At 53.9% G+C, this 12,245-nt stretch overlaps 1 protein-coding gene across 1 annotated transcript; it reads right to left on the bottom strand.

Annotated features, from left to right (window-relative positions):
* Positions 1-4,897: 4,897 nt before the first annotated feature.
* GAL3ST3 (galactose-3-O-sulfotransferase 3) lies at positions 4,898-8,562 on the bottom strand. Its single transcript, XM_006860902.1, has 2 exons — positions 8,289-8,562; positions 4,898-6,395 (listed from the first exon to the last, which is right to left on the bottom strand). The coding sequence occupies exons 1-2, from the start codon at positions 8,411-8,413 to the stop codon at positions 5,225-5,227; spliced, it is 1,296 nt and encodes a 431-aa protein (XP_006860964.1). The 5' UTR covers positions 8,414-8,562; the 3' UTR covers positions 4,898-5,224.
* Between the last annotated feature and the right edge of the window lie 3,683 nt (positions 8,563-12,245).

Genomic DNA, 12,245 nt, shown 5'->3' with positions numbered 1-12,245 from the left:
TACTCCCGTAAAGATTTACACCCTCGGAAACCCTGCACAGGGTCGCTATGGGTCGGACCCGACTCGATGGCACTTAACAACAACAACAACAACAATCAGCAGTGTATTTTAGGTCCATCACTTTTGCTGTATATAAGGAGGAGTTTAGGCACAAATCAAGGAAGGACAAACAGGGTTGGAAATAGTCCACATGAAGATTGTCTAGCAACCAAGGAGAAAAGAAACAAAGGCCCTGAGGGTCCACAGCGACAAAAAGCTTGTCTTAGAGCTAAGGCCCAGAATTTGGATTTCTTGCCTCCTCAACTGTGCAGAGATAAATGTATTTGTTAAAGCCCCACCACTAGTGGTATTTGTCACAGCAGCACCAGAGAACTAAGATTCTTGCTCTGTGCCCTTCCTTCGTATGGTTCTAGGCACCTGCTTCCCAATCAAACCTACTGCCTAGAGTCAAATTCTGATTCACAGTGACCCTATGTTGTTGTTGTTTCTGTTGTAAAGAGTTGGTTCAGAATCATAGAGACCCTGTATAGGGTTTCTGAGGAGCAGCTGATGAGTTTGAACTGCTGACCTTGTGGTTAGCAGTTCAGTGCTTATTTTACAGCACCACACCAGCCTACTATGGTGGCCCCATAGGACAGAGTACGACTGTCCAAAACGGTTCCCATCTGTCAACTTTACAGAAGCAGGTTGTCACACTGACCTTTCTGTTAGCAGCCAGCACGTAAGCACTGTGCCACCAGGCCCTAATTTGCTTGAAGGAGACTTTTATACGCAACGAGGAGATTATAGACTGCTGTGGTGTGCTTGTGGGGGAGGCCAGGGTATTTCCATGGCAGACTGGGGACTTTAAGGATAGAACCCTCTGATTTCTGCCCTAGCTCAGCCTCTTTCAGCTGGGTGGACTTGTTTCCTCTTCTATAGAATGGGAACAGAAATAGCACCAACATCCTGGGGCTGTTGTGAGAATTAAGGAAATGCTGTTATTAAGTGCTGTCGAGTGGGTTTCGACCCATAGTGACCCTGTGTAGAGTTTCCAAGGAGCTTCTGGTGAGTTTGAACTGCCAACCTTGTGGGTCAAACTGACTTTGTAGTCCAGTGCATTAAACCACAGCACCACATCAGGAGCCACATCAGGAGTCCAAGGAAATGCTAGCTCTTAGCATTGTTATCAGTATGGCGCTGTGGGTTAATGCACTGGATGGCAAGGTTGGTTTGAGTGCAGGGTCGGCAGTTCAAGTTCACCAGCCGCTCCTGGGAAACCCTATACAAGGTCACTATAAGTCAGGACAAATTTGACAGCACTTAACAACAATAACTCTGGTAGCGTAGTGGTTACGAATCGGGCTGCGAACCGCAAGGTCAGCAGTTCGAAACTACCAGCTGTTCCGCGGGAGAAAGATGAAGCTTTCTGCTCCCGTAAAGATTTATAGCCTAGGAAACCCTGTTCAGGGTCGCTGTGAGTCAGAACCGACTCTATGGCACATAACCAACCAAACAACAACAACGAAGTCGTGGTGTGGCGCTGTGGGTTAATGCACCAGACTGCAAAGCCGTTTGAACTGCAAGGTCGGTAGTTTAAGCTCACCAGCTGCTCCTCGGAAACCCTATACAGGGTATCTATGGGTCCGAGCCAACTTGACGGCACTTAACAACAACAACAATAGCAACATTAAGGACAATGATCCCTGGTGGCACCATGGGTAAAGCATTGGGATGCCAACTGAAAGATCAGCAGTTCAAACCCACCAGCAACTCCATGGGAGAAAGATGAGGGAGTTGGCTTCCTTACAGACATACAGCTTCAGGAACCCTATGAAGCAGTTTTACTTTGTCCTGGAGTGAAGCGTTGTGGGTTAATGCGCTGGACTGTAAGTAGGTTTGAACCACAAGGTCGGCGGTTCCATCTCACCAGCCGTTCCTCGGGAACCCTACCCAGGGTCGCTATGAGTTGAAACCGACTCACTGACACTTAACAGCAACATAGGGTCACTGGACTTCTAGTGTGGCGCTGTGGGTTAGTGTGCTGGACTGCAAAGTCTGTTTGAACTACAAGGTCGGTGGGTCAAGTTCACCAGGCACTCCTTGGAAACCCTATACAGGCTTGCTATGGATTGAAACTGACTTGACAGCACTTAATAACAACAACAAAACCGGGTCACTAGGACAGGGACCTTTGCCCCTGTCAAATAGAGTAATCCTTCCTAGTGTCACAGTTGTTGTTGTTGTTAAGTACCCTGGAGTCGGTTCGGACTCATAGCGACCCTGTACAGGGTTTCCAAGGCTGTAAATCTTTACAGGAGCAGAAAACCTCATCTTTCTCCCATGGACCGACTGGTAGTTTCGAACTGCCAACCTTGAGGTTAGCAGCCCGATTTGAGTATTAAAGACAGAGGTCCCTGCTGGGTGCTTCACGCTGCTGTGCCACGAATGGGCTACAGAGGGTACATACAATAGCCCTGTATGTGCTGGGGTAGCCTACCTGCCCTGCTGGTTGGTCATCACCTGGTACTGATGTACTTGTCTTCTCTCCTATCACCCAGCCTGCCCTGTCTCACAAATGCCAGGCATTCTCAGATGAGTGTCTTGGCACATGTTTTTCCCTCTGTCAGGAGTACCCTCCCTAACCCCAGCCCCATAAATTCTCTTAGGCAGACAGTCTCATCCTCCTCTTAACTGCCCACACACTTTGCACATTCTTCTCTAATTATCAAAATGCTGGCCCATGCTGGCCTTTGGGCACGCTTCCTTCTGTTGGAAAGCTCTCATGATTGATGGGCCACTGTGTGTCATTGACAATGTGCAGGGTGACTTCCCGATGAAACCAGAGCTACCAGACCAGGAGCAGCTCTCCATGTCTGGGTGCCTGATCTCAGACTGACAACAAGGGACCGTCATTTACAGGCAAGGAAACAAAGGTTCATGGGCTAAGTCCAAGGTCAGGTAACTGTAAGTGGCAGAGCCATGGTTTGAACTTCAAATCACCAGTGGTCAATTACTTAGACAAATCACCTCCATCATATCACCATCACCCAGGTCCTGCTCACACAGCTGCCCCAGACCAGAGAGACAGGGTCACATCCGAGGCTCTGGAGCCATTCAGAGTGGGTCCAGAGGGTAACACTGAGTGTGTGCTGATGGAAGGGGCTTCCTTGCAGGGTGCTGAGGTCCCTGGGCTTGTGGCTAAGGCTGGAGATGTTGGCCTCTGAAAGCTAATATCTGAGTTGATGTCTAAGGCCTGCCTTTGCCCCTGTCAGATGGAGAAACGCCTCCTAGTGCCTGAAGATTCCCTTGAGTTCTTGAATACAGACTTGTCTAAGGTCAGGCCCAGGCTCTCCGTGAGGCTTGTGTAGAAGGTGAAGTCTATAGAGGTGGATCTGAAGGGCCTCTCTGACTTTTCTGGGAGGACCCAGGGCTGGGGGAAGGATGTTTTAGGCAGACATATGGCCACAGGCCAGGATTAGAGAGAGGTGGACAGTGGTAGGCAGATGCCTTCTTGGCCTGGGGGCCAGAGGACACCTGTGTTTGGATAGACAACTGCTAGTGTAATTTTTCTCTGCTACTTAACATTGGTGCAGGTTAATGCACTGGACAGCAAGGTCGGTTTGAACCACAAGGTCGGCAGTTCAAGCTGATCGTCCTCAGAAACACTATACAGGGTGACTATGAGTTGGAAGTTGACTTGATAGCACATAACACTGGAGGGAAACCTATTTTGACTTTTTCCAGAACTCAAATGGTGAAAAGCAAGGTACCACACAAACAGCCCCCCTTTTAAGTCAGGGGATGTCATGTGACCTGTCAATCTACTGCTGCAACCTCCATTGCCCAAACAGGCCAACCAGTGTCTCTGTGAAAAACAAGAAGAAGACAAGTCAGTATCAGCAGTTTGGTGTTTTCATTTTATGTTCTTTGGGGGAAAAGGTCCAGCGAGTTAGCCTAACCTGGGGCAGGTGAGCCTCAGTTCAACTATGCACCAAATAGCACTGTCTTCGTGTTTAAATCCTTTCTAGCTGCGTAACCCTGAGCTTCACCATGACGCAGCTCCAATTCCCTCCCCTCACAGTCTATGTACAATCCACTGCCATCTGGCTGATTCTGAGACTGTAAATCTTTGTGGGAGCAGAAAGCCTCATCTTTCTCCTGATGGGTAGCAAATGAATGACCACGTGAGTGAATGCTTCCACTACTTGTCCAGATATATTAGTAATGTTCTAAAGCATGCAATAGAGTCTTGGTTCTCTGCTGGTTTTCAGAGGAAGGCTTCATGCAAAAGGGCTGGGGTTTTGGGGAGGAACTGCTCTTCATCTGAGTCAGTGCTGTCTCCTCTATGTGGGGAAGGTAGAGTCAGTGACAAAAAAATGAAAATGGAGTGGAGTCCATTCCCACTCACAGGAACCCTATAGGACAGGGCAGAGTTGTTTCATAGGGTTTCCGAGCCTGTCATCCGTTCTCCAGTTTCTAAAAGAAAATTTCTAAGGCTGAGGTGGTCGGCCAGCCTGAGTTCCCATCAAAGGGCTGGTGCGGGGGAAGGATCTGGGAGAGACAGCAAGGGAGCGGGTGGAATCTGCCCCTGTCCTCCTGGAAACAGTCACAGCCATTCAACTTGCACATTTCCAAAGTATTTTATTAAAAAAGGAAAAAAAAAAACAAAACCAAACAAACAAAAAGTCCGACCCGGGAACGCGTGGTTCTGGGCGTGTAAGAGCAGCTCAGGTCTGTGGGAAGAGTAGAACCTGGAAGACGGTGTGGGGCCCTAAAGGCCTAGCGGAAGGAGCCCAGGAAACTGACCACAGGGGGCCGCATCCCTGGAGGGCTCAGATCTTCGCTGGGGCCTGGGCTTCTCCATTTGAAAAAGCTAGGTGAGGCTCACCCTGCTTTTCCAGGTCCGGAGAGGACCCAGATTGTTGGGGAGCTCAGACCCCAGAAAAAGGCAAGGTGGGCTGCTCTGGACAGGCCTCAGCCCTCTTGTCAAAGTCACCAGCCAATGGGGAAGGAGGAGAGGGAAGCCCGGGGCTCGTTCGGGCCTAATCAGTACCTTCCCCAAAAGTGAGGCTCAGCCCCACCCCCAAGGCAGTAGGTTCAGTTTGGGAGGCACCGCCCCAAATTCAGCTTGAGGCTCAAGGCCCTTGAGGAGATAGGGCCGTGCTGGGGTGGGCTCAGAGGCAGCCTCAGACTGGATCCTGATAAGACTGAGCAGGTCACAGCTTCCGGGGCCAGGGGGAGCTCAGGGGCCCTGGGGAGCACGGGGCAGCGCCCTGATGGGCCGAGGCGGCGGATTGTCCAGCACGGGCTCTGGCCGGACCCGCGCGCCTCCACGGCGCTTCTGCTTGCGCAGCAGGTAGTTGGAGTACTGCACTTCCGGCATAGCCAGCTTGAGGCAGGCCTCGGTGGCGGGGCCGGTACCACCGCTGGGCAGGTCGTAGCCCATAATGTCTACCTTGCGGCTGGGCTGCCATGGCTGCAGTTGCTTGGTGCGGATCTGTGCGGCAGGCCGGAGCACTGGCTCCGCGCCAAAACAGCGGCGAAGCAGGCGCTCGCGGGCCGCGCGCAATTCGCGCGCTTCGCGCTCCACGCAGGCGCGGCCGGCACGCGCCACGCGGCGCCAGAAGGTGGCGTTGAAGTGGTCGTAGAGACCGGCGTCAAGCGCGTTCCAGGCACGCGCGGCCCCAGCCAGCGCCGCGGGGATGGCGGCCAGGCGCGAGCTGGCGGCACGTGCGTTGAGCTTGGCGTACAGCACGTCGTCCAGGTCCCAGGCCAGCAGGCGCCGCAACAGCACGAGCGACTCGTCGAAGTACTCAGCGATCATGACCAGCGAGAAGACCTCCTCCACCTGGCGGATGAGGCCCGCTAGGTAGGCGGCGTCGTCGCGCGGGTTGCGCTCATTGTCGCCGCCCAGGTCGTAGGCCAGCGTGTTGTGCGCGAACATGGCGAAGTGCTCGCCCGCGCGGTAGTAGGCTTCGGGCGCACGAAGGAAGGCCTCAAGCGATGCGTTGGGCACACGTCGGAAGGCCGGGCAGTACTGGTTATAATAGCTGAAGAGTGACTCGAACATGGCGGCCGGCTCGCGCAGGATGGTGACGTAGACGGTGCCGGGTGGCATGAGGCGCGCCAACTCAGTGCGGTCGAAGCGCAGGTGGCTGGCCAGAATGTGTGGAGGCCGTGTAGCCGGGTGCACGAAGTGCGCAGAGAAGTTGCGTGGGTAGCAGAACTGGTGCTCGCAGCTGGGGTGCGGCAGGGCCACCGTCAGGTTGTGGCGTTCAGCGAAGCGGAACAGGATGTTCTGCACCGTCGTGCCGGCCGTCTTGTGCGTCTTCAGGAATGCCACGGTCATGTGTTTGGGGCGTGGTGGCGACTCTCGCAGTGGTGGGCAGCTCAGTGGGAACAACTTGGGGTACCTGTGGGCCCCAGGAATGCGTAGGGAGGAGAATGTGAAAGCGGTGCAGCCTCACCTTTGCCTCTTCCCCCAAAACAAGAGGATGTGCTACTGAGTGGCTCATCCTGATATAGCAAGATGAGCCCCCAAATCTCCCGAGGCTTGCAGGGAATCCCCTTCCTTTGAGTGTGGGCTGGACTTGTTGCTACATAAGGAGTAACGTGGGCAGATGTCACGTCTCAGGTGATTATAAAAAGACTACAGCGCTGTCTTTGGTCTCCCTCTTCAGGATAACTAGTGCTGGGGCTAAGTTGGCAGCCATATCACAAGCAGCGAATGGAGAAACATCAGCTGTCACCAGCCCCTAAGGAACCGAGAGGCCCTAAATCCATCGACCGCCTAAAAAAACGGAAGGGAACCCACATGAGTGAGCTTGGAAGCAGAGCCCTATCAATCAAGCCTTCAGATGAGACTGCATCACCAGCAGACAGCTCAAGTCCAACTTCATGAGGGACTGAGTCAGAGGCACCCAACCAAGCTACCAGGAAATGTTTGTTTTCAGCAGCTACATTCTGGGGCCTTTTGTTTATGTCGAACTTGAGGTAAGGGCAGATTTCACTCAGTTTAGAGTCTGGAAACCACTTAAAGTCACCTAATCCTCTTGTTTTCTTCTTTCTCAGTTTTCCTCGTACACTTTGTAGAGGTGAGTGGCACTGGGCTTTGAGACCACCCATTTGTTACAGCTCAGTTAAGGCCTTTGGAAGCTCACTCATTCATTCAACAAAGATTTTTTGGAGCATCTACTAAGGAGCTCTGGTTATGAATCGGGCTGTTGTTGTTGTTAAGGGCCGTTGAATCGGTTCCGACCCATAGCGACCCTGAACAGGTTTCCGAGGCTGTAAATCTTTACGGGAGCAGAAAGCCTCATCTTTCTCCTGCAGAGCAACTGGTAGTTTCGAACTGCTGACCTTGCGGTTCGCAGCCCGATTCGTAACCACTATGCTAATCGGGTTGTAGTGGTTATGAATTGGGCTGCTAACCTCAAATTCGGCAGTTTGAAACTACCAGCTGTTCCGCGGGAGAAAGACGAGGCTTTCTGCTCCGGTAATTGGTACTTAACAACAACAACTATGTGCCAGGTACTGTTTGTTCAAGGCTCATGTGATAACATTAATATGTAAAATGAAGAGTCAAAGACTAATGCTGGCCCCTCATGAAACATTCCTCATTACAGAAACCACGGCGTTTGAGCTTGTGAAGAACTTTTAGAGTTCAGGCTGTTAGTCTTTTAACTTAGACCAGCAGTTCACTCATCCGGAAAAACGGGCCCACGCACCCCACACTCAGTGGGTGGGAATAGAAATGTTGGGACCCCGAGAAGTGAGGTGTCAGTGCTGGTTGGGCTCATACAGTGAGTCAGGAGCAGGGCCAGGGTCATGCCATTTGTCACATGTTATCCTGGACCAGGGGGAGTAGCCTGGGTCACACAGGTAATCTCCATTTATGGATGAGGAAAGCAAGGCCCAGAAGTGAGGTAATTTACCTAGCACAGTGAGATAAGATGTGGCATTCCTTTCACCTAAGACAAGCTGGGAAAGGGGTTCATGCAGAGTGGAGAAAATGTGATTGATTGGAAGCGACCCTGTACTTGATTCTGACTGTATTCCAGTTCCAGCTGGCGCTGCTGAGCTGGATGACTTTTGAGTAGCCCTTTCAATGAAGACCTGTTCTGCCCAGGGAGGTTGTCTTGGCCCAAAGAGAATCTATGGAAAGCACCTTTCAACTATAGAGAAGGAGCAAAGCTGTGTGGAAAGGGGATTCTTTTGTCAGGTGGATGGAAAGAAAGCAAGTTGGACTCCCAGTTCAGGTCCAAACCCAAATGCCCAGCCCCTGGAGAACCGCCCTGCTTCCTTACCAGCTGAGCTGCGCCCCCTGGTGGATGAGGAGGCTTACAGTGCTGCACCCTAGCACCAGCAGCAGGATTTTCCTGCGGCTCATCATCTTGGTGGCTTGCTGCAGGCGCTGGAAGATGGGTGGCATGGTGGGGTGCCCACTCCTGGATCAGCTGGGGCCTCGCTATCCAGCACTCCCTTGGCCAGCACTCATGGGGGCTCCTGAGGCTCTGGTAGCAGGGCCAGCGTTCCTGGAGAGGCCTGGCAGGAGAAGGAGGCAGACTGGTTTGCTGTAGGAGCGATGGGCTCCGGGCCCCTGCAGGACTGCTGAAAAGGAGTGCTCCAAAGGGCTGGGAGGTGCAGAAGATCAGATTCCTGCCTCCTGTTACCCAGACCCTATCTCCTCACTGCTCCAGATAACTCAGACTAGGGTGGAATTACAGGGTCTGGGGTGTGGCCAGCCCTTCAGGCTAGAGTCGCACCCTCCCTCCCTCGAGCTCCATCTCCACCTCTCTGCCTGCCCCTAAATCATCTTTGTCTCGTGACCATCCATATTTGTCCCCCCAGCTGACTTACCTTGGCACCAGGGCTTGGCTGAAGTCTCAATTCACAGCATCCCCTCTTCCAGGATGCCTGATTGCTTCAGTTAAGAGTAAGCCCTAGCTCTCCAGAAACACAGACTGGGCCTCAGAGGCTTGTTGTTAAGTGCCGTCAAGTCAGTTCTGACCCATAGTGACCCTGTATAGGGTTTCTGAGGAGTGGCTGGTGAGCTTAAACTGCCGGCCTTGTGGATCAAACCGACTTTGCAGTCTAGCGCATTAACCCACAGCACCACATCAATATTTTGGGCTTACCCAATGTGCAATGCTATTTCCTATTCCATCTCATTTAATCCTCACCAGCTAACACAGGTATTCCCATATTACAGATGAGGTGGCTGAGGCTGTAAAAGATGATAGCAGTTGTCCAAGGTCACACAGGTGCTAATAGCAGAGCCAGGATTCAGACCCCATTATTTCAGGTTCCAAAGTCCATGCCCTTAGACACTGGGTGTTGCTTTGTAGTCAGCTGTTTTCCCCATCCCATCGCTGCTCTAGACTCGGGCAATTCTGCATGCTTCTACACCCTGAGTCCTAGTACACTCCTCTGAAAGCCCAAGACCAACCATCCTGGAGTGGGGAGGCGTGGAGGAACTTGAACTCCTGGGGAACCCTACCTGGAACCCATCCTCGGTCACCTGACACCCAGGCAGCCTCTACAGTGGGGTGTCTGACCAAGGCCATGGATGGCAGTGGGGGAGGGACAGGGGCATGGGAAGTATGGATTTGACTCCTGCTTGTCACCCTGCTGAGAATCTCCAGTGGAAGGTAGGCCCTGATCCTGAATGACTGGCAGGAGCGAGAGGCAGGAGAAGGGCCTGGTTTCCCGCCAGTCACCTGTCTTCACACAAGTGCCTTAGCTCAAAGGCAGCCTGGCTCTTGGCAGCTCCAGTGGAAAGTCAGTTTCAGCAGTGATACCTATATCCAAGCTAGGGTGCTATCTGTGTCTCAGGGACCTCTGTCTCCAGATTCATATCCAGCCTCAGCCCTTGTGCACCCTCCTTTCCAAAAGCAGGAGGAGCCTGGAATCTTCTGGGTGTGTGCATGTGTGTGGAACTAGGACACCTGGGTCCCCAGAGAGGTGAGGTAATACGAAAGCCCTTTTGACCATCACCTTCCCTTGGTGCCCTGGCTTAGCCTCCAGTCTCTGCTTGAGCATCCTACCAGCACATTTAATCCTGGATTACACTGTAACCTGTTGGGGTAGAAAGGTGGCCTGCTTATGCCTTCCCTTTATCTCCAAGCCCATCACCTGGTTTCCTCCAGCGACTTGCAGACAGACTTAATCCTTCTGGAGCCCAAAGCAGGGAAGAGGGTCTAGCCACAGAGGGCAACCAAGGGCAGAGCAGAGAAAGCCCAAGGCCTCCTTGTCTCTCTAAGGATTGCTGGGACAGAGGAGAGGCTGGCTCTGGCTGGTGGAAGTGGGGGTCCTTGGGCTGCCACACTAGGAGGCAAAAACCCTCCCTTCTCGTTATCACACTAACTCTCTAGAGGCGTGGTGCCTACACTGGAGTTTCCTAAAGAGCTGAGTGGGGAGCAGGCCCATTTCCCTCCATCACTCAGAGAAGCTGGGCCAGCCACGGTGGCCAGGCTTGTGAGGGCTGCAGTGGGTCTTCCTGGGGAGAAGTTTCAATCGGGCCACACACAGGAGGTGCTTGTACCCTCCCAGACTTCTAAGCATCACCATCTCCACCCCTATGGCCCAGGCTCATTGCAGCCCTGCTATCTCAGCACTGGGGTGCCCTGGCCACTCTGGCACTGGCAGGCTCCTCATCACCTTCAGAGTCTGGGCAGTCTGGGCTGTTGAAAAGTTCTTTCTGGGACAGGATCAGCCTGCCTCCGGGTGCCCTCCTTGTCTCCTCCCATTCTCCACTGTGGTTGGCACTGCCCTTTTCGGCCATATGAAAAAGACCTCTTTCCCCATGACAGACCTTCAGGTATTTGAAGGCAATAACCTTGTCTCCTCTGGGTGGGCATTTGGCCAGCATAAACTGCTGGCCCTGAAAAAGGGTGCTGCTGGGATGGTAGGGGAGGCCCTCCTTTCCTGGCAAGTTTGCTCTGGAGATGGAACAAGAGCACTGGGAGGGGCCATGGGTACGGGGCTTGCCCCCAGTCTCCGGCTGGCATGGGGTGAGGGGTGCTGCTGCTAGATCTCCTGGCCCTGAGTCCCCCAGTAATGCCTGCAGGGTCAGGATGGCCAACCTCATCAGAATATCAGCGCTAATTTTAGTAAGAACAGTCTACCTCAGACGGCTTTTGCAAATTGCTTTCCTTTCTCTAGGGACCCCAGAAAGAAATGGCACAGCCAGGTGCAGCTTGGAAGCATGGCACAGCCGTCCACCCATCCCAAATGTGCCCCATCTTCCCTCTCCACTTCTAGCTCCAGAGCTACTACTGATGCACTTAGGGGAGGAGTGGTCTGGCCATGACCACTAGGCTCTGGCAGCCGGGTGACCTGGGGACCCCATTCTGACTTGAGGGCTGGCAAATGGGGAAAGTGACCCCATGTGAGGAACAAGGGATAGAGGGGGTGGCCAATTAATGGCCCCAGGAGATCAAATATCTTTCCACCTTCCTCTTTCTCCTTTTCTTCCCCTAGCTGGCGCTAGGTCCCCAGCCCCCTCTCTCTCTCATCCACCCCCACATCCTTGACTCTGAATCTCCCACATCCTCCTCTCTCCATCACTGCCCACCCCACCATTCCCTCAATTTCATCTCAACCTCTCCCAGGGCTGCTGTCACAGGTCTCGGGTCACCCTGGGGCACAGGCCAGCATTGCCCTCTTGCCTGGACCTCTCCCACTCCCTATGGGGCAGTGCGCCCCTCTTTCAGCATCGGGGCTCTAGGCCCCCCCCCCCCCCCCCCCCCCCCCGACACTCTGCCCACCCTCATGCCCCAGCCCCAGGCGGCCACTGCAGCACTCACGCAGCACGGGCTCAGCCTCCGACCCGGCTGTTTAGGGGTGGTCTCCCTTAATCCCCCGCCTTGGTCCGGAGCTCCGCGTGGATCTGAGGGTGCCGGGCCCCTGCACGCCCAATGCCGGCCGCTCACCGATCGGCGCTTGGATGGGATCAGGTGGCAATAGCGGCCGCTCAGCTCCGCTCTGCTCGGCTCTGCCCACCACCCGCCCCCCATCGCACACCGGAGGCGGGGCGGGGGCGGGGGCACGGAGCAGGGGAGGGGCAGAGAGAAGAGGGGTGGGGGGGAGGAGAGGGGGTCCGTCCTAGCGGCTCTGCTGGTGTCTTGGGATGTGGGCATCTTTGTCCCGCAGGCTCCATGCTCGTGGGGACTAGACACCACTGTGGCCAGCCCTCTTTCTCTCACTGTAGAGAAGGGGAAACTGAGACCAGTCAGGTGTCTAAATATTCCAGCCCCTCCCTG

This window comes from Chrysochloris asiatica, unplaced genomic scaffold (assembly GCF_000296735.1).
Source record: "Chrysochloris asiatica unplaced genomic scaffold, ChrAsi1.0 scaffold00040, whole genome shotgun sequence".
Taxonomy (NCBI): domain Eukaryota; kingdom Metazoa; phylum Chordata; class Mammalia; order Afrosoricida; family Chrysochloridae; genus Chrysochloris; species Chrysochloris asiatica.
Note: the sequence above shows the minus strand (reverse complement) of the source record. Positions and strands in the feature narration are given on the sequence as shown.